The 23,098-nt window shown below is 40.3% G+C and overlaps 1 protein-coding gene across 8 annotated transcripts in view; it reads right to left on the reverse strand.

Moving 5' to 3' along the window:
• The window catches only part of ITSN1 (intersectin 1), a 241,885-nt gene that overhangs the window by 154,240 nt on the left and 64,547 nt on the right, over positions 1–23,098 (reverse strand). For 3 of the 8 annotated variants that reach the window (XM_063639319.1, XM_063639315.1, XM_063639316.1), the window contains exons 1-4: positions 17,838–21,175; positions 15,546–15,605; positions 13,142–13,234; positions 11,762–11,825 (exon numbers count right to left, since the gene is read on the reverse strand). The exons of 1 other annotated variant lie outside the window; for it this stretch is intronic. In XM_063639319.1, the coding sequence (XP_063495389.1) occupies positions 11,762–11,825; positions 13,142–13,234; positions 15,546–15,573 (185 nt within the window). In that variant the 5' untranslated portion in view covers positions 15,574–15,605; positions 17,838–21,175. Of the gene's footprint in view, positions 1–11,761; positions 11,826–13,141; positions 13,235–15,545; positions 15,606–17,837; positions 21,176–23,098 lie in introns of those variants that run through there. 4 more of the 8 variants (XM_063639320.1, XM_063639317.1, XM_063639321.1 and 1 more) reach the window with 3 other exon arrangements.

Raw genomic sequence — 23,098 nt, forward strand, 5'->3', positions numbered from 1 at the left:
AAACGCAGGAAACAAAGCTCTGTCATGGCAGAAACCTTCTTTTTGCCTCAGATCGGAGTTCCCCATTCTCCTCTAGTCATGGCCCTTCAGCAAAGAATTCAGAATCTGAATTCTTCTCACTACTTGTAAACCTGAGCATCACTTTTCTATATTTCATGGCCATTTGGATTTGCACTTCTATGAACTCCTCATTGAAATCCTTTGCCAAATTTTCTATATATTGCATGTCTTTTTGTTGTTAGATTATAAGAGCTCATAGTATATCACAAATTAACTGTTTATCTGCTGACCGCTGAAGGATTTTTAAAAATTCATTATTTGTTGACTTATGTATATTTATGGCATAGAAATTCTAAATTTTCATATATAAAATACTTATCATATGATTAGAAGGTTGTTAGTCCTTGATTTTCTAACATCATATTATTTTATTTCATTTCAATCCTTAAACCAATAATTATGTGTAGGGGTGGGGGAGTTATTCCAGGGTCCAATCATATTTCTTCTGCATGGATTCCTAGCTTTCCCAGTAATATTTATTAATCAATTCCTCTTCTTCTCACTGAACTAATATACATTTTTATCATGTATCAAATGTTCATATGCAGTGAGAACTATTTCTGGACTATCTGTTCTGACTGAACAATTTCCAGGTCAATATTACAATGATTTGATCACACTGGCTCTCTGGTATATTGTGATCCGGGAAGGTCTGGGAAGGTTTTTTTTTCCCCCTTAGTTATTCATGGGTGTCTGTTTTCCTATGAACATTTAGATTATTTTATCTATTATACAAACAACCCTACTGGGATCCAAAAACTGCCTTAGAAGGGGATTTTTGAAGAATTGATTAAACCACAATTGCTTTTGCACCAATAGTTTACCCAACCCAAAGAGAATATTTCCAGTTGTTCAAATATACTAATATTTCCTTTAACAAAATTGTATCACTTTTTTCATATAATACGCTTTTCTTGCTAAATGTATTCTGAAGAATTTTATCATTTTTGCCAGATTTTAGATGAAACATTCCCCCCATTTCCATTTTTAGATGCTTATTTCAAGCACAGAGAACATTTTTTATTTTAAAAAATTATTTAGGCTGTATTTAGCTATCCTACCAGACGCCTACAAGTCTTTTTTTTTTTTTTTTTTTTTTTTTTGAGACGGAGTCTCGCTCTGTCGCCCAGGCTGGAGTGCAGTGGCGCGATCTCGGCTCACTGCAAGCTCTGTCTCCCGGGTTCACGCCATTCTCCTGCCTCAGCCTCTCCGAGTAGCTGGGACTACAGGCGCCCGCCACCGCGCCTGGCTAATTTTTTATATTTTTAGTAGAGACGGGGTTTCACTGTGGTCTCGATCTCCTGACCTCGTGATCCACCTGCCTCGGCCTCCCAAAGTGCTGGGATTACAGGCGTGAGCCACCGCGCCCAGCCCCTACAAGTCTTATTAATGTTTTAAAACTAAAATCTCTTGGGTGTACTAAGTATACAATCACATAACTAGAAAACAATGAGCATTATCTTTCTTTTCCAATATTTAGGCCAATCTTTTTTATTGGTCTTACTGCCTCTAAGACATTACTGAATGCGTTCTTGCTCAGTTCTGAGTTTAAATGAAACAGCAGATTTACTAGACCTAATAGTTTAATAGAGTTCATCGTTTAGAATGACAGTTGGTAGTGATTTCTGGAAAGTAATGTAAACTAAAAACAAAACTTTGAGCCCCCCACCATCTGAATGGACCCCTCATCTCAGCCAAGGGCATTCCAAAGTTAACCTGAAAAACTAGTTCAAGCCAAGATGGGAAGAGGAAGTCAGACATGCCTCATTATACCCTCCTCCCTTTTGGAATTCAGGCCCAGCTAACCAGCATTAGCATCAACACAGGCCTTAAGACTGATAAAGGAGGCTCTTAAAGTCTGATAAGAAATATTTACCATCTATTTTCTCTGAAGTCTACTACCCGGAGGCTTCACCCACATGACAAAACTTTGTTCTCCAAAACCACTTATGATAACCCACACATTCCTTTCTATTGATTCCAGCTCTTTGGATAGTAACTCTTTCAATGAAATGCCAATTAAAAACTCTTGAATCCACATATGGCCCGGAAGCCTCTGCTTCTAGTTGTCCCATCGTTCCAGATCGAAATAATGTACATTTTACATATATTGATTGATGTCTTATGTCTCCCCAAAATGTATAAAACCACGTTATATACCAACCACCTTGGGCAAATGGTCTCAGGATCTCCTGAGGGCTGTCTCACAGGCCATTGGTGACTCATATTTGGCTTAGAATAAACCTTTTCAAATATTTTACAGAGTTTGACTCTTTTCATGGATAGTAGTCTCACACATTTAAGTAGTTTCCTTTCTACTTATTAGAAATGGTTACTGTATTTTTCATCGGGTACCTAATCTGTAATTACCAATCCGATCACAAGTTTTCTTCTTCCTTTTATCTGCTGAAATAATGACTAATGTTGACAGAATTTTTCGACTCTGAACCAATCTTGCGACTCTGGCATAAAGTTGGTCATGGTGTATTCTTTTCATACATTGTGAAATTCTATCTGCTAAGATTTTGATTTTTTTTTGCATCTATGTTCACAATTGAAACTGGTTTCTGGTTGCTTAATTTTTGTACTACCTTCCAGGTTTTATAAAGGAAATTAAGTAAATAAAATGAAATGGTGAACTTCCTTCTTTTGCTAAGTAGTTTTTTAAAAGATACGCAATTATTTAAAATGGTTTGGTGAAGAGTTCCCACTAATCAAAATCAATATCAACATGCATACTAAAACCAATCAATCAGTCAGGCAGGTGCCCACTCCCTATTCCCCACACCACTGCCCAATATGGTCTCTGGTAAGAAACAGGAATATCCAGTTTGGGATAACGAGTAGGTTAGGGGAGAAGACTTTAGGTGATGGCTTAATTAGACCCTAAAGGCGTCCTACAGAAGTGTTTCCAGCTGGGCGTGGTGGCTCCCGCCTGTAATCCCAGCAACTCTGGGAGGCCGAGGCAGGCGGATCACGAGGTCAGGAGATCGAGACCATCCTGCCTAACACGGTGAAACCCGTCTCTACTAAAAATACAAAAAAAAATCAGCCGGGCGCAGTGGCGGGCGTCTGTAGTCCCAGCTACTTAGGAGGCTGAGGCAGGAGAATGGTGTGAACCCGGGAGGCAGAGTTTGCAGTGAGCTGAGATAGCGCCACTGCACTCCAGCCTGGGCAATAGAGCCAGACTCCGTCTCAAAAAAAAAAAAAAAAAAAAAGAAGTGTTTCCATGGGTGAGGAGAAGAAACTTAATCATGAGGTTCTAGGGACTTGACTTTAAACCACATACCACAATCCCAACGTTTAGTTTAAAATGTCGTGATACTCAAAAAATGCTTTTCTCAATAAATATAACTGTGGGGAATCCCTGGTAATGAAAACTCTAAGAAATTTATGGAAATACGGTAGTTACGGCTGGGCTCAGTGGCTCATGCCTGTAATCCCAGCACTTTGGGAGGCTGAGGCAGGTGGATCACCTGAGGTCAGGAGTTCAAGACCAGTCTGACCAACAAGGTGAAACCTCTGTCACTACTAAAAACACAAAAATTGGCTGGGCATGCAGGAGCCTGTAGTCCCAGCTACTTGGGAGGCTGAGGCATGAGAATTGCTTGAACCCGGGAGACGGAGGTTGCAGTGACCTAAGATAGCACCTCCAGCCTGGGCGAGGGAGTGAGACTCCATCTCAAAAAAAAACAAAAACAAAAACAAAAACAAAAAAACAGGCTGGGTGCGGTGGCTCATGCTTGTAATTCCAGCACTTTGGGAGGCTGAGGAGGGTGGATCATGAGGTAAGGAGTTCAAGACCAGCCTGGCCAAGATGGTGAAACCCCATCTCTACTAAAAATACAAAAAATTAGCTGGGCATGGCAGCACATGCCTGTAATCCCAGCTACTCAGGAGGCTGAGGCAGAGAATTGCTTAAACCTAGGAGATGGAGGTTGTAGTGAGCCGAGATCATGCCACTGCACTCCAGCCTGGGTGACAGAGCAAGACTCTATCTCAAAAAAAAAAAAAAAAAAAAAAAAAGAACAAAGAGCATTTATAGCAGGTTACCTTAATGTAAGCAGGAAAGGAAGTAATTTAAATATGAATACATACACATTATATATATTATGTACCTGCTTTTTTCCAACAAAAATAAACAAATGAAGGATAACAGGAAACTAATACAAAGGGTGGAAACAGGGTAAAGGGATAGAAGAGGGAGTGACCCTGTCTGAGCACACCTTTTTGTTGAGTTTTGGCTTTTAGAACCTTTTTAATCTGTTATGTATTTAAATAATAAAATTAAGTCCACGAAGATGAGAAGTGATATCTAAATTAAATAAAAATGAAAATAAACCTAATCATATTATAAATAACGAACATATCCACATAAGCCGTGGAAAAAAAAGCCTAGTCCAAGTAACTTCACATAGTACTTTATATGTCCTCTGTTTAAAAACAAAAGGAACTACAAACTAATCTGGAAATCTAATGTGAAAGGAAAATAAAAACTCAGGACTCCAATTCACTATGCAAAAGGTAGAAAAGTAAGCTGAAAGCTCGGTCATGCAAGAAGCTGTCATTCCCTTTGTTCCTAAGCAGAGAGCTACAAATAAAAGGTCAAATACCTCTACAGGTGGCTACTTTATGTTCCATTTTATCTTATGTAAAGTGCCGACTTACTGAGCACTTTACCGATTTACTATTACCTAATTGACTATTCCCCTGCCTGCTCCTTGTCTCTGGCAACATATGGATTACCATATCCTCCCTCTTTGCCCTCCAGCCTACCTGTTCCCTTTAAATACTGACGCCATCAAAATCATCATTGGAGAAAAGCACAGTTTCTGTGATTCTGTGCTTATTTCCTCCCGGCATGTCCTTAACTTTAGCAAAATAAACTCCTAAACTGATTGACACCTCTTGTCTCAGATACTTTTTGGTTTACACTACTTACTAGGTTCGTTGTTTTGTTTGTTTGTTTGTTTGAGACAGGGTCTCACTCTGTTGCCCAGGCTGGAGTACAGTGGCACAATCACAGCTCAATGCAGGCTTGAATCCTCAGCTCAAGTGATCCTCCCACCCCATCCTCTGAGTAGCTGAGACTACAGGCATGTGCCACCACACCTGGATAATTTTTTTTTTAAAGTAGAGACGAGGTCTCACTATGTTGCCCAAGCAGGTCTCAAACTCCTGGGCTCAAGTGATCCTCCTGCCTCAGCCTCACAAAGTGCTGAGATTACAGGCATGAGCCACTGCACCGGGCCTAAATTTGTTGTTTGTAGTGGAGGTGAATGCAACAATTCTGAAACTACTTTGTGTGTGTTACAGGATGAAGGGATGAGGCCAGGCTCCTCTTGCCCCACCTCATTCCCTGCAGTGTTGGCACCTACAGATTCCTTTAGGAGCCCAGTTCATCCACAAAGGCTGGCCTCAGGCTGCTCATCTCTCACCTGCTGCCCCCTGGGCTGGAAGTGAGATCCAGCAGCAGCGCAGACTAATCCAGCTTTGTCAATCATTCATTCTCATTCATTCAAAAACCAATTATGGGGGGAGTGGGGGGCTGGGCATCTATCTGGAAATTGGGGTTACATCTATGAAAAAGACACAGTTCCTGCCACCACAGAGCTTATATTTTACTGCAAGCAGAACTAACAAGAGAACAAACCAGATTATTTTACATGGTGATAAGTGCTACCAAGGTAAAGGGAAAGAGGTGGGCAGCGGGGACCACTTTAGACTAGCTGGTCAGAGAATGCCACTTTGGGGAGGTGACATATGAACTGAAACCTGAAAGGCAATGAACCTGCGATGTGAGGAACTAGAGCAACTGAATTATAGGAAGAGGAAACACTAAGTACAATGACCCTGAGGCAAGGAGAAACCTGGCCCATTTAAAGAACAGGAAGAAGGCTGGGCAGGGTGGCTCAAGCCTGTAATCCCAGCACTTTAGGAGGCCGAGGCGGGCGGATCACAATGTCAGGAGATCCAGACCAGCCTGGCCAACATGGTGAAACGCTGCTACTAAAAATACAAAAATTAGCTGGGCATGGTGGCGCGTGCCTGTAGTCCCAGCTACTCGGGAGGCTGAGGCAGGAGAATCGCTTGAAGCTGGGAGGCAGAGGTTGCAGTGAGCCGAGATCGCACCACTGCACTCCTCAAAAGATTATTCCTGGCCAGGCGCAGTGGCTCATGCCTGTAATCCCAGCACTTTGAGAGGCCGAGGCAAGTGGATCAGCTGAGGTTAGGAGTTCGAGCCCAGCCTGGCCAACATGGTGAAACCCCGTCTCTACTAAAAATACAAAAATTAGCCAGGTGTGGTAGTGTGCACCTGTAATCCCAGTTAGTCAAGGTGCTGATGCAGAAGAATCGCTTGGACCCAGGAGACAGAGGTTGCAGTGAGCCCAGATTGTGCCACTGCCCAGCTTGGGCGACAGAGTGAGACTTTGTCTCAAAAAAAAAAAAGAAAAAAATTATTCCAGCTGCTGTTTGGAGACTAGAATCTAAAGGGGCAAGTGTGAAAGACAGAAGCCAGTCCAGATGCTCGAACAGTGGGCCCAGGTGAGATGACAGGTTAGGATGGTAGCAGTAGGAAAGAAGTGGCCAGACTGGGGATAAAGTCTGTAAATGCAATCATGTTGATGGACTGGGTGTGCAGGGTGAAGAAAAGAGAGAAATCGAGCGTGGTGCCCAGGTGTTGGTTTGGGCAGCCAGGTAACTAAGACGTCATCTTAGTTCAGCGCCATGAACTACTGAGATGGTAAAGACTCAGGAATGAGGGATGGAGGAGAGGGGATCAAGAGTCCAGGATTTTTTTTTTGTATGAGTTTAGCAAATTGATCTTGTTGGGGTTGAAGGCACTTCTGACACATACTCAGGAGTGTCTTAAGAAAGTACAAACTATTAATATATGGCTGTTTGCCCTGAACTACCCGTTCTGAACCAGATCACAAAGTTGATCTAATCCTTGCCTTCATGTGTCTGGCTCCCTTCCTTCCTCTCAGGGCCCATTTCCAGGTAGTGCTTCCTCGCTCCCTCTTTTCTCTCCATTTCTGCTGGCCCTCCGTCTCAGATTCCAGAGCCCTCATCCAGCCTCTTTACTCCTGTCTCTTTTTCCTTCCTGTACCTTCTGGCTCTTGTCTATTCCCACTGCTTTATTCTCCTCCCCTCCACATCACAGCAAGGTTGAAAAAATTCTAAGCACTTCAATTGCTAAAAGGATGTCTGCCAACCTCCTTCCAGCTCCTTATTAATAAGACAATTTCTAGGAAGATGTATCATCTTTGGCCACGGTTATAATTTGGCCATTACACACACTGACTTGACTCCATCCTCTGAGAATTAAGGTTTTCTTGTATTCTTAATTGGAAATCAGCTAGGAGAGACAAGGAGTCCCCAAAGCATTAACAGATTACAGTTGAAAGTTAACAAATTAGTTAACTGGAATATAGTTTCTAAATGGAAATAAAACATAATAAAGGTTTCTAACATATACTGCCCATCAGTTTGTGTCACTCAAATATTTGAAACAAAGTCCAGAACAAAGTTAAGTAAAGCTCAGAGAGTGAAACTAGTCAGTTTCCAATTCTCAATCCAAACTTCTCTTCTTTGATGGATGTGGTGGCTAATGCCTATAATCCCAGCACTTTGGGAGGCTGAGGCGAGCAGACTGCTTAAGTCTAGGAGTTCAAGACCAGCCTGGGCAACATGACGAAACCCCATCTCTACATAAAATACAAAAATTAGCCAGGGGTGGTGGTGCATGCCTGTAGTCTCAGCTACTCAGGACGCTGAGGTGGGAGCATAGTTTGAGCCCAGAAGGTTGAGGATGCACTGAGCTATGATCATGCCACTGCACTCCAGTCTTGGTGACAGAGTAAGACCCTGTCTCAAAAACAAACAAAAAAGCAAAAAATTATCCTCTTCCCCAGATGACTGACACAAGGACTGCCTAAAACTTCAGAATCAAACCCATTCCTCTCTCTACCAAAAGGAGTAAGGACTTACCCTCGGACCCCACCAGAAAAATCACAGAAGAACATAAGAATAGTATGGGGGTTGGGGGGAGCTGCTTCTTTAGATCAGCTATTATTAGTTGCAATTTTAAAAACCTAGGCTTGGCTGGCTGCAGTGGGTCATGCCTGTAATTCCAGCACTTTGGGAGGCCGAGGCAGGCAGATCACTTCAGGTCAGGAGTTCGAGACCAGGCTAGCCAATATGGTGAAACCCTGTCTCTACTAAAAATACAAAAATTAGGCGGGCATGGTGGTGGACACCTGTAATCCCAGCTACTTGGGAGGCTGAGGCAGGAGAATCACTTGAACCTGGGGGGCAGAGGTTGCAGTGAGCTAAGATCGTGACATTGCACTCCAGCCTGGGCAACACAGCAAGACTCCATCTCAAAACATAAATACAAATAAACAAACAAACAAAAAAACCTAGGCTTTAAGAGATCAAGTACTGCCCAGGGTTACTATGTGAATAAGTATCAATCAGCTCGGTTGAAAGACAGATCTTGCTAAACTCCTAATTTCCATCATCTGGGCAGGATATCAGTGGTTCATGAAATTTCCAATGACTTTTCAAAGACATTTCTTTTGGGAAAAGAGAGTTACAGACATTTTTTGATAGTAAAATATGCCATCACAAACTTATTTAGCAAAATGTAAGAAAAAAATTAAAGATTAATTGATTCAATCTAACATTGCCAAATTACCCATCTTTAATTAATAAAAATGGTCACTGTAAAAACCTGACTTTGGGTCACTCAGGTAAAAATAGTTTAGAAAGTTAAGACAGCTATTTTTATTTTTTAGAGACAGGGTCTTGCTCTATCACCCAGGCTAGAAGGCACAATCATAGCTGACTGCAGCCTCGAACTCCAGGGCTTAAGCAATCCTCCCACTTCAGCCTCCCTAGCAGCTAAGACTACAGGCATGCACCACAATGCCCAGCTAATTAAAAAAAGATTTTTTTTGGCTGGGAGCAGTGGCTCACACCTGCAATCCCAGCACTTTGGGAGGTCGAGGCGGGCAGATCACAAGGTCAGCAGTTTGAGACCAGCATCACCAACATGGAGAAATCCTGTCTCTACTAAAAATACCAAAATTAGCCAGGCGTGGTAGTGTACGCCTGTAATCCCAGCTACTCAGGAGGCTGAGGCAGGAGAATCGCTTGAAGCTGGGAGGCAAAGGTTGCAGTGAGCTGAGATCGTGCCATTGCAATCCAGCCTGGACAACAAGGGCAAAACTCCATCTCAAAAAAAAAAAAATTTTTTTTCTTTTTTAAAGATGAGGGCTCGTTACATTGCCCAAGTTGGTCTCAAACTGCTGGGCTCAAGCAATGCTCCCACCTTGGCCTCCCAAAGCACTGAAATTACAGATGTGGGCCACCACACCCAGCCAAATGTCACTTTTTTCAATTAAGACAGTTGTCTTTGCCAGGCATGGTGGCCACACCTATAACTCCAGCACTTCGGGAGGCAAAGGCAGGAACATGGCCTGAGTCCAGGAGTTCGAGACCAGCATGGACAACATAGCAAGATCCCACCTCTACAAAAAACGGAAGAAAAAAATGAAATTCATTAGAGTGTATTTTATTTTTCTCCACCACACTTACCACCATGTGACAATTTTTGTGTTGTTATTGTCTTCCTCCACTAGACTGTTGTTTCAATAAAAGAATGGATTCTCTCTATTTTGTTCGTTGCTATATCCCCAGCACCTATTAACAGTCCCTGGCCCACAGCAGATATCTGATAAATAATTTTTCAATGTTGAAAGAATAAATGAACTTTCAAAAACTGGGAATATAACATAAAAGCATAATCCAGTGGAGGAAGTTAAGTCTGGGGAAGAAGGTTCCAGTGAGAGGTCCTGACGGTGTGAGACATGATCATGTATGAACTGTGAAGCAGAAGCAGCTTGTTACAATTCACAAAGGTGCCACAGGTCTCTTGCGTTTAAACTTTCACATTTAACTGACAGAACAGCGCTTCTGTGCTCATTCTTGGAGCTGTTTCTTCATCTGAGCCTTTTACTTTACTTAAACTGTAATTCCAAAACCTCTTGGTTATCTGATTTTTTAGCTCTAATAGATAAGAAGTTAGAATTAGAATGGCTTCAGAGGAGCAAGCACACTAGTTTAGAGACAGTCTGGCGGCCAATATGCTGACAACCAGGAAAAAGAAAATAAAGCAGATACCCAAAAAAAGCACAGGGATCTGGTATCATTTCGTTTCAATTCAAATATATCCAAATACACACACACACACACACACACACACACACTCACACACACACATATATCCTGTGAAAGTTTTGCTATTTCAGGACAGAGTTACTAATTTTCATAATGATGACATTTCATCAAGAAAAGCTTAGACTATGTTCTGTAGACTGTGCTTAAAAGAAACACAAAGCTCTATCAACCTTTATTAATTTCCATAAGATTATAAATTTAAAAGTTTGGTCATTTAAGAAGACAAAGTAGTTGGCTGAAAAATTTAGTTATGTAGAATACCCAGTCCCTGGAGATGATACCTTTTTGGGTTTTATTTTGAGGGCCTATTATGTGACAGGAGCCACAATAAGTCCTTGGTTTTTCTGGAATCCTCTCAACTCTCACAAAACTATAACCATTCCTAATTTTCTAGATTAGAAAACTGAGGTCAAAGAGGGTAACTGTATCTCCAAATCAGAGACACTGAAAATGGTACATCTGGGATTCAAACTCAGGTGTACGACTACAAATCACAGGCTCTTTTTTTTTTTTTGAGACGGAGTCTCACTTTGTCACCCAGGCTGGAGTGCAGTGGCATGATCTCGGCTTACTGCAAGCTCCGCCTCCCAGGTTCACGCCATTCTCCTGCCTCAGCCTCCCAAGTAGCTGGGACTACAGGCACCCGCCACCACGCCCGGCTGATTTTTTGTATTTTGAGTAGAGACGGGGTTTCACCGTGTTAGCCAGGATGGTCTCGATCTCCTGACCTCGTGATCCACCCGCCTCGGCCTCCCAAAGTGCTGGGATTACAGGCGTGAGCCACCGCGCCCGGCCTACATGCTCTTTCTTCATAACGAGCTGCCTTCATATCACTAATTAACTCAGGGAAGTGAAGTATTAAGCACCCTTGGTGAAAAAATGAGACATCTTAGAGGACAACAGAATTCAGCATGGCTCTCCAAAGCCACGAGCCTAGAATCCAAAACTGTATTTGCCACCCTTTTTATTATACTCTCTATTTCCTGTGGCTGAAAAGATTGAATGCCTATTTGTGATAGTCAAAGAATTCAATATTATCTATTAATATTATGGATTCACCAGGCACTAACTCTCAAATATTTTCTTTACCTTTTATTCTCAGTCAATGAAAGATAAAAAATCATTCCATTATAAAGCAAGAAATGTGGGACATTCAAATAAATATGGGTGATATGGATGAAGCCAAAACTAATTGGTGAAGGAACACCAAAATTTAGATGTCTCCATGGAAATTCAACTTTTTGACAGTGTTGTCATTCAAATGTCACCACTTTTTTTGTTGTTGTTTTAGTCCCATATGAGAACGACACTTTTCAGACAACTCTCTGGTAAGAAGTAACACGATATTTCAGGTTAGAGATACATGTTCTCCTTTTATAACATAAGAAATCATATTACCAAATAGAACTAAATGATATTTTATCTTGCCTTACGCTTATGTAAAATTCCAACTTACCATATCTGTGCTAAAACAGGTTGAGGTAACCCAGATTGAAAAAAAAAGTTTCTAGCTTGATCACCTGTAAATTAAACGGAAAAAGTTTCAGGAAAAAAAAAAAAAAAAAAAACCAACAGCTGACAGAAATCCTCTAATAGCAAAATTACAAAATTAAAAAAGAGGCTGGTAATACTATAAACACTGAGTTGAGTGCATTGTAAAAGTCCAAGGATAAGCCCACAGGCAACAGTAAAAGAATCCATCAGCACTGACTTTAGAATTTAAAAAATCATCTCAAAAAGGGCCTACCATTTCCTGGCATAGATTTTCCACTTTAATTAATCTGCTATTAACTAAGATATGAACAGCTACCCATTGTGCAAAAGCACATTTATAGGAATCCTTAGGAAACTGATGACCCATACTTTCACTTTATAAAAAAAGTTCTTTGCCACTTCCAATACCTATACCCCAAATTCTGGGTACTTCTGAAATATTTACGGAGAATAAATAACAATGATTAAGAACCATACCTGAGGTCAGGAGTTCAAGACCAGCCTGGCCAACATGGTGAAGCCCCATCTCTACTAAAAATATAAAAAATAAGCTGGGCGTGGTAGTGGGTGCCTGTAATCTCAGCTACTTGGGAGGCTGAGGCAGGAGAATCATTTGAAACTGGGAGGGGAGGTTGCAGTGAGCCGAGATCATGCCATTGTACTCCAGCCTGGGCAACAAGAGCGAAATTCTGCCTCAAAAAAAAAAAAAAAAATTAGCTGGGCATGGTAGCAGAACAATTCCCCAGGAAATAAAGACTCCATTTTTTTCTAAAGTGAATTCCTGAAAAATAATCAAACAGGAAAATTAGTTTATTTTTGAGATGGAGTCTCGCTCTGTTACCCAGGCTTGGAGTGCAGTGGCATGATCTCGGCTCACTGCAACCTCTGCCTCTAGGGTTCAAACAATTCTCCTGCCTCAGCCTCCAAGTAGCTGGGATAACAGGTGCCCACCACCACACCCAGCTAATTTTTTATTTTTAGTAGAGACGGGGTTTCACCATGTTGGCCAGGCTGGTTTGGAACTCCTGACCTCAAGGGATCTGCCCACCTCGGCCTCCCAAAGTGCTGGGATTACAGGTGTGAACCACTGGTCCTTTGATCTTAACCAATTCCCATAAATTATATGCACAAAACAAGTGGTTTGACGTGAACTAAAAATTGCAAACAAGGTATGATTCCATTATGTGTAAAAAAATTGTAAAAGGACAGGCACAAGGTTAGGGCAAAACAGGTAAATGTCTCTCCTTGGTCATATTTGCCCATCTTGGCTTTGCATGATAGAGTTTCCACAGACATCTGCACTACTGATAAGTAAAAATGAAAAAATGCTGACTCTGATTACCAGTAATGAATCCAGATATTGGCTTTAAACTATGGAACTGCTGATCATGCTTCGCTCTTTCCTCTACAGTTATGGCCCAGATATCCAGGCTGCCTAAAATCCAAAGAAAAGACAAACAAATTATTCAGTGAGAAAAGGAAAACAAAATGCTCTCACACACTATTTCCACAGCACTTCAAGATTCTGTCAATGTATTATAAAGACTTGATAAATTCACATCTTCTTGTCCTTGGAAGTTATGCATATAAAGTTAGAAAATTAAGTGTAAAACATGACACAAAATGTAAAAAACAGAAAGAGAGAGAATGGGAGGGAAAGAAGAGGCACACATTCCTTTTTTAGAAACTTGTTTTATAATCCCATAGTTAGCATGATTATAGTAAATTAGTAATTTACTTACATAAACCCAAGCAACAGACTAAATTAACTTAAACCTAAAACTGTACTCTCAAGTGCCTTAAATGCCACAGGTAAAAGTTATGAAAGAAGAAGTTGAGTGATAAATATCCATGAAAATCTTTTGGGGGTGATTAAAATATTAATATATTAGATTGTGGTGATGGTTGCACAACTCTATATAATTTGCTAAAAATTATTATACAGCTAAAGCTAGTAAGTTTTATGGAATATAAATTATATTTCACTAAAGCTGTTTTTAAAAATGGGTATCTCAGTATGCAGGAAGCAGACTTAAAAAAAAGAAGGGCAGGGGATGTCCTGATATGAAACAACAGCCAAAGAGAATGGGTTTTAGGTTTTCCTTCAGTTTCAGCTCTCAGGCTGACTAGATGTCCACTCACGACTGAGATCTTGCGGACTTAGTCCTAGGTCTCCTCAAATTGACTAAAATAATCCTAGATTACATACATGAAAGCTTTCAAAAGCTCGGACACCTTCCACAAAACTGGGAATACACAATATGTATGTTTCACACAAAATGTGAATGTGCCCAGCACACCAGCAAAAACATCTAAACATTGCATCTCTCCTCTCTACCGGGTCTGGTATGACGCTGACAGATAAAGTAAAAATCCATTCAGTCACTGGAAAAATATTTACTGTGGGGATGAACGGGTGTCCAAGACAGAGATGACCCCTTCCCTCACAGGCCTTACAGTTCTGCAACTTCTAGAAGAAATTTTCACTGCCCTGTCAGAATTCATCCCTGTAATTATAAACAAAAACCAAAAATTGTACAGTAATTAAGAAGGGGGACAAAAATAAAATAGAATAAGTAGTAATTTTGAAAAGTTTACAGATCTGTGTACCAGAATCCCACAGAGACGTTTACTCTCTTCATGACAAGATTAGACAGTTTCCAAGAGTAATCCGTTAATATGAATTTTTAGTAAGTATTTTTTAATAAGTACTTTTTAATAAGTATTTTTGTTAAAAAGTAACTTGGGTGTAAGCAAGAACAATTAAAAATTACCTAATAACATTAGGAAAAATTACCCAAAAAACACATTTTATGCAGACTGATATGTTTCAAACTTAGTTTAGTTTAACTAAAGTAAAACAAACAAAAATGTCATGCTTCAAATACAGGCTTTGAAAAAGTGTAAATGACCCCATCACTTCAACAAATAACTTGCTGGTAAAAAAACAGAGGAGTGGGGGAAAATTCACTAAGAGACTTGGGAAACACATGTTTAATTGCAATGTCTGTATCTTATTTGGATCCCAATTTAAACAAACAAACCATAACAAGAAATGTCTAAAGACTATCAGGGAAATGTCCAAAGACTATAAGGTACACACTAGATATAGCAAATATTTTATAGGTACGATAATATGGTATTGTTTATTTATTCAGAGATGGAGTCTTGCTCTGTCGCCCAGGCTGGAGTGCAGTGGTGTGACCTCGGCTCACTGCAACCTCTGCCTCCCGGGTTCATGTCATTCTCCTGCCTCAGCCTCCTGAGTAGCTGGGACTACAGGCGCCCGCCACCACGCCCGGCTAATTTTTGTATTTTTCATAGAGACAGGGTTTCACTATGTTGGCCAGGCTGGTCTTGAACTCCAGACCTCAGGTGATCCACCAGCCTTGGCCTCCCAAAGTGCTGGGATTACAGGTGTGGGCCATCACGCCTGGCCCAGTATTGTAAATTTTTATAGATGTGATAATAGTATTGAAGTTATGTCTTCAAACGTTTTCTTATCTTTTAGGTACACATACTAAAATATTTATAGATGAAATGATATGATGCCTGGGAGTTGCTCCAAAAGAATCCAGATGAAACAATATTGGGCATGAGTTGATAATTAATGAAACTATATGATGGAATACATGAATGTTGATTACATTATTTCCTCTACTTTTTAATTTTAAATTTGCCATAATATCAAGTTTTTAAAATGTGGTCCCAAAGTACATTAAAAAGAGAAATTTCTGAAAACTTACCACCATAAGGTGTTGGAAACTGAGCCATGGTTCTGTTACTTTTACCTTGCTAATCGATGCCTGTAAGTGAAATGCAACATTTAAGTTTATGAAAACTTAATTCCTGTATAATCATAAACACACCAACATGCTGTCTTTAATGGTCAGAGGACTAATACTAGAGCCAGAGCATAGCTCTACAATTAAGGAATTCATTCATTCATGTGTTACTTTTTAAATATACAGTTGTCCCTCATTATCTCAGGAAGACTGCTTCCAAGACCTCCCATGGATTAAAAAAAATCTGTGGATCCTCAACTCCCTGATATAAAATGGCACAGTATTTGCATATAACCTAAGCACATCCTCTTGCATACTTTAAATAATCTCTAGATTACTTACAATATCTAATACAATGTAAATGCTATGTAAACAACTGTTATTCTGTATGCTTAAAAGTCTGTACATGTTTAGTACAGACATAATTTTTTTCCCTCAAATGTTTTCAATCTCTGGTAGGCTGAATCTATGGACTCTGTGAAACCCATGGATACGGAGGGCTGACTGTACCTTTTTCTTAACCATCTATAAATACCAGTCCATCTACTTGATGGTTATAATCAAAGCTTCTTTTCATTGAGCACTTAGTACATGCTACACATTATACTAGGTAATTTATAGGTTTTATCTCTTCTACTCAACATCACAGCCCTGTGAGATAGGTTACCATTATCACCATCCCCCTATTATGGATCAGGAAAATGAAAATCAGAGAGGGTACGTGATTAGCGTGATACCATTCGTTTGGTGACCACAGGCTGTGGAGTTAGCTATCCTGCTAACTCCATATCCTGTAAACAATGCATATGACACTAACATCTGTCCAGAATACCAAACACAAATCTAATGCTCCAAAAATCTCCATCAGGCATTATTTATTCATGAACAGCCAATGTGAAGAAAAGCCGGTCCTCTTCTCTAACTAAAAACAAAAATCCAGATTTAGGGCCGGGTGCAGTGGCTCACACCTGTAATCCCAGAACTTTGGGAGGCCGAGGCGGGCGGATCACGAGGTCAGGAGATTGAGACCATCCTAGCTAACACGGAAAAACCCCGTCTCTACTGGAAATACACACGCAAAAAAAAATTAGCTGGGCATGGTGGCGGGTGCCTGTAGTCCCAGCTACTCGGGAGGCTGAGAATGGCGTGAAACCAGGAGATGGAGCTTGCAGTGAGCCGAGATTGCGCCCCTGTACTCCAGCCTGGGTGACCGAGCAAGACTCCGTCTCAAAAAAATCCAGATTTAGTGAATATTTTTCCTTACGTTTAATTTAACAGGGTAAACGCACAGTTAAAAATGAGTATTGGCTGGGAGCAGTGGCTCACACCTGTAAGCCCAGCATTTTGCGAGGCTGAGTCGGGCAGATCACTTGAGTCCAAGAGTTCGAGATCAGCCTGGGCAACATGGCAAAACCCTGTTTCTAGTAAAAATACAAAAATTAGCCAGGCGTGGTTGCATAAGCCTGTAGTCCCAGCTACTCAGGAGGCTGAGGTGGCAGAATAACCTGAGCTCGGGAGGTCAAGGCTACAGTGAGCTGAGATGGTGTCACTGTACTCCAGCCTGAGCAACTGGAGAGAGACCCTGTCTCAAAAATAAAAATTTAAAAAAAAGAATAAATGAGTACTAAATACTCACAGATTTAAAATCTTAAATTTAGATTTTAAAAAATGAGTCTCTTGCCCTAATACATCTCAATTTCATCTTCCAATTTGTCCACAGAAGTTTTTTCCAACTATCACATTTTTAAATTTCCAAAAGCACTTTCTTGTTCTCTGTTCTTCTGTTTCTTGGATCATTGGATTCCTCTGGGTTCCTTTTTTGTTCATTGGCTCATTGACTAGGTCTCTTTCACCTTTTTTTTTTTTTTTTTGAGACAGAATCTTGCTTTGTTGCCCAGGCGATCTCAGCTCACTGCAACCTCTGCCTCCCAGGTTCAAGCAATTCTCTTGCCTCAGTCTCCTGAGTAGCTGTGATTACAGGCACGCCCCACCATGCCCGGCTAATTTTTATATTTTTAGTAGAGATGGAGTTTCACCATGTTGGCCAGGCTGGTCTCAAACTCCTGACCTTGTGATCCGCCCATCTCAGTCATCTCTTTCACTTTTAAGGTTTTCCTTATATATCATCTAGTGATCCCTGGATGCGCGCCCATATTTAACAGTGAGGCACTAAAACCTGCCCAAGCTCAGCGTGGGTGGCAGGCTTGTTGACTAATGGGCTTCTCTGTGAAATGATCAGGTATATTGAGTTACCTTTTCACTGGGACACCTCCAAATGTTCAGTAATGTGGAGGTTTCTTCATCGAAGCTGTTAAGTTTTGCCAGGTAGAACGAAGTGCTGGGTGGGGTGTGAAGGGATCAACTCACCTAAGTGCTGCCTTGAGGAGGAGTGAAGAAGGGAGGAGGAGGTAGGGCCCCACACTTCAGTGTGCAGACTTGTACAGGCTCATTTGACTTTCAATCCCATGCTTCACCTCTCTAGTGTGGAGCACTTCTGGTTCTAGTGCTCCTCCCATTTCCCCAGCAGACAGGGGACTGAAGTAGTTACCTATCTGCTGGAGTGTAGGAGAGGAAGGTCTAAAAGATCTGGATATGGACTTTTAAGGAATTTCCACTGTGAGCTGTAAAACTGACTTCAGCCTTTTGGAATATGTGGAGTCTCCAAGCACAAGGAACTCTCTCAAGATATCCCTGGGGCATGCTGTTATCTCCGTAACTGACCTCTGCAGGTACTTAGGTGGTATCTTTCTCTGTGAACTCAGTTACTACTCCCTTCATTCACTTTCTGTTTTGAAAAATTGTTACAATCTTTGGTCCCTGTCTCCTTTACTGTTATACTTCTCCTTATGAATTAAGATTTTATTTATGTATTTTATTATTTTATTTATTTATTGAGACAGAGTCTCACTCTGTCCCCAGGCTGGAGTACAGTGGCACAATCTTGGCTCACTGCAACCTCCACCTCCTGGGTTCAAGCAATTCTCCTGCCTCTGCCTCCCAAGTAGCTGGGATTACAGGTGACAACACCCCATCCGCCCGGCTATGAATTAACATTTTTAAGCTTCCTTTGAGATTACTGCAGACTTTAGGGAAGGGGAAAACAAGTGTAGTCAAGACACCATATTTCACCAGAGGTTTGTGAATCAGACTACTTCTCACTGTAGATTCCCTTTAGAAACTGCAGCTGCCCTTCTTTTCCTCGACAATTTCTCGTTCAATATATCGTATAGGCAACCTTGATAATTTTCTTAAAAATTTTAGTGTCTCATTTAGTCCTCATAAAATCCTTTTGGAATCAACATGTCATATACCTTTTTATAGAGTTTCCCAAAAATGGTAAGCTCTGGATTTTAAATGCATAGTAAAACAGATATTTAATATATATGAGAATACATTCTGTTCATTCAGTTTTACTTCCATTTTTTTACTGTGTTGCAAAATAAAGAGGTTATTGATTTCTCTTCTTTGTATCCAGCTACTTTACCACACTTTCTTATTAGTGCTAATAGTCTCACATATGAATCTCTTAGATTTCCTAGATCTATATTTTCCGGAAGTAAAGAATTTAGCCTTACATTACCAGCCCAAAGCAATAATACTAAGCTATACAAAATAGTTGTGATAGCAATAATTTTTGTATTGCCTGTGACTTTCACAGTGACAGTTTTAGTATTTCATATTTTAATAGGTTGGTTTGTTGTTGTAGTTTAGTAAAGATTATTTACCATGTTTATGTAGTTTTCTTCTATTCCTATTTTTTATAATTTTATTAAGAAATGGCTGCTAAATTTTTTTCAGCAGCTTTAAGCATCTAGTGAGATAATGAATTTCTCCTTTACTTACATTCTGAATTATAGTGACATATTTGCAAATATTGAATTATCCTAGAATTTGTACAACAGACCAATTCATATATGCATGTTATTCTTTCACTACACAGCTAGGTTTGATTTGCTAATATTTTCTTTAAACTTTTTGTTTAAGAAAATATTATACATAATACTATGCAACAAATGGCAAATCCAGAGGAAATGCATGCATTTCAACCTTCCTATAAATCTCGAAAATTATCTTAGGAAAAAATGATTTTATGAAGTTAGCATTAGCTTAATACTAAACTATGATACTGAAAGCATTAAATTAGACCATTTTTACTTATAGATATAGATATAATAATTTTATGCCTTACTTTAAATATTTCACAGCTACTATGAGAGGATCACAGCAAACATAAGTATAACTCTTATGATTTAAAATATACTTATAGTCATTATCAGTTCCTGACAAAGCATCTAAGACTATTTTTTATTTACCATCCTACTCTAGAACTTAGGAAATAATTCTCACCCTAGGTGAATCTCTACTCCTCAAAAGCCTTCACCTCACTATGACTAATATTAGACTACATTTACCTTCCGGCCCTTCTGACCTCCAACTCTACTTCTCCTTCATCTGTATCTCTTAAGTGACAACCAAAGGGACTCCACGTTCTCTCTCTTTCCCTCCCTAATTAAAGCCCGATTTCTTTAGTGTCATGTTCTCAGCTGGATGTGAGCAAGGAATCTACCTAATGAAAACTAAATTATGTTTATATATGAATGAAGATGTACCTTTCAGGCTTATTCACTAACACAATAGAAAAATTATGGCTTAAAGATGAGGCTGGGCCAGGGGCAGTGGCTCACGCCTGTAATCCCAGCACTTTGGGAGGCCAAGGCGGGTGGATCACGAGGTCAAGAGATCGAGACCATCCTGGCTAACACGGTGAAACCCCGTCTCCACTAAACAAAAAATTAGCCCATTGTGGTGACACATGCCTGTAGTTCCAGCTACTCAGGAGGCTGAGGCAGGAGAACTGCTTGAACCCAAGAGGCAGAGGTTGCAGCGAGCCAAGATCGCGCCACTGCACTCCGGCTTGGGTGGCACAACGAGACTCCGTCTCAAAAATAAAATAAAATAAAATAAAATAAAAAATAAGGCTGGAATTTTCCCACATAATTTTCTTCTAACCACAGGTCTTTCCAATGCCAATCACAGAGAGGTTCTCCTTGGCTCCTAAGGAACCCCAGACAATAGTAGTAACATGTAGATGAAGCAACATCTTTCAATCACATCTCCTTTTGTGTTCTATGCTACCTGGACAGACCATGGAGATGACATCTTGGCTTAAGGTGTTTTGTCCTACCATTATATATGCTTGCTGTATGAATTACTATAATTTGAAAAAATATATAGTAATTTGTAAAAGGCTACCATGTTGAGACCGGGAGTGGTGGCTCACGCCTGTAATCCCAGCACTTTGGGAGGATGAGGCGGGCAGATCACGAGGTCAGCAGATTGAGACCATCCTGGCTAATATGGTGAAACCCCACCTCTACTAAAAATACCAAAAAAAAATTAGCCGGGCATGGTGGAGGGTGCCTGTAGTCCCAGCTACTCAGGAGGCTGAGGCAGGAGAATGGCGTGAACCTGGGAGGCGGAGCTTGCAGTGAGCCTAGATCATGCCACTGCACTCCAGCCCGGGAGACAGAGCAAGACTCCGTCTCAAAAAAAAAAAAAAAAAAAAAAAAAAAAAAAAAAAACAAAGAAAAAAGAAAAAAGGCCACCATGTTGAAAAAGAATAATCACATACCCAAAACATTAAATAATGTCACAAAACCTGGGCAGGTGCAGTGGCTCCCACCTGGAATCCCAGCACTTTGCGAGGCCTACGCAGGCAGATCACTTGAGGTGAGGAGTTCGCGACCAGCCTGGCCAACATGCTAAAACGCTGTCTCTAATAAAAATACAAAAATCAGTTGGGCATGGTGGTGGGCGCTCGTAATCCCAGCTACTCAGGAGGGTGAGGCACAAGAATCACTTGAACCCAGGAGGCAGAGGTTACAGTGAACCGAGATCCTGCCACAGCACTCCAGCCTGGACAGCAAGAGAAAGACTCAGTCTCAAAAATAAAAATAAAATAAAATGTCACAAACCAGAGTTCTGCTTCTGCTATAGCAGACAGAACACAAAATCTAACTATAATACTTGAGGACAATAAGAAGTAAACAAAAGTAGGCAGATTTGGGAGGTCAGTGAAAAGTTTCTAAAAAGTTTCCTTTCCGTGGAGTAAAAAGTTTCTTTTTCGTCTTTCCTCTACAACTCTGCCCCACAGGTGGGCCCCAGTCAGGGAGCTAGGCAGTGAAGCACAGGTGCAGAGACTAAAACTCCAACAGAAACACAGTCTTTGTGGTTAAAGGAACTAATGAAAAAAGGCACCTGTGGGCTGTAAAGTGTGGGGAAAACCAGAGAGGAAAAAAGCTAGAAACGGGACCTGCCATTGTGTGAATGAACTTCCGCTTGTCTTAGGCTCACACCTGAGATATGGATATGCACGACAGGCTCAAAGTAGCACAGCACTGGTCTTGAAAACTGAACTGAGAAAGGAACCCCTGTCCACAGACAGCACAGAGAATTTATAGTCTGGTATATAACCGAGGTAGATCTAACCAAGTTAGATACCTACCGAAACAAACAGCATTCTGCAGACGATTACAACGGCACACAACATCTATACAACATGAAACTCACAATGTCCAGGATATAATCCAAAACTACTGGACATCAAAGAAGTAAGAAAATCTGACAAATTCTTAAAAAAAAAAAAATTGCAATCAACAGATGCCAACTCCAAGACAATGAAAATGTTGAAATTATCACACAAAGACTGTAGAACAGCCATTACACCTACTTTCCATGAGGCAAACACAAACACAAATGCATGGAAACATACAAGTTATCAGCAGAGAAAGAAAAACTAGTTTAAAAAGAATCAAATGGAAATTTTAGAGCAAAAGTGAGATCTTTAAGAACGAAAGCAGAGCAAAAGAAATGGCAAACATCTGAGTAAATACAAAATTATTTTTCCTATTAAGGTCTTTAAAATATGTAGACTGTTGAAAGCAAATACTGTAACACTGTGTAGTAGGGTTTCAACATAAATATAACACATATGACAACTGTAACATAAACGTCTCTGGGGGGAGAGTAAATGGACTTTTATGGCTGCAAACCTTCTACATTCTACATGAAGTGATAAAATATTAACTCTAAGTTTATTACAAAAGGTTAAGTAAATATATTTACTACCTGGAGCAATTACACAACACACACACACACACACACACAGAAAAAGACATAGCCAAAAAGTCAAGAGGCAAATGAAAATGGAAGAAAGAAAGAAAACGAGAAAGGACAAACAAAACCAATAACAGGAAGATGGCAGGTCTAATTCCAACAACCGATAATTACATTAAATGTTAATACTCTAAACAATAACAGAGAAAAAAACTGGGAAAAAGAAATGTAAACCAACAGTAAGTGGAAGAAAGGAAATTACAGTGATATGGCAGGATGAATAAAAATACACACAACAGAGAAAATTACAGAATGAAACTCTGGTTCTTTGAAAAAAAATTTACAAACCTCGAGCTAGACACAGAGACAAAAAAAATATCATAGAAATAAGGGGCATC

Source organism: Symphalangus syndactylus, chromosome 5 (assembly GCF_028878055.3).
Source record: "Symphalangus syndactylus isolate Jambi chromosome 5, NHGRI_mSymSyn1-v2.1_pri, whole genome shotgun sequence".
Classification (NCBI taxonomy): Eukaryota; Metazoa; Chordata; class Mammalia; order Primates; family Hylobatidae; genus Symphalangus; species Symphalangus syndactylus.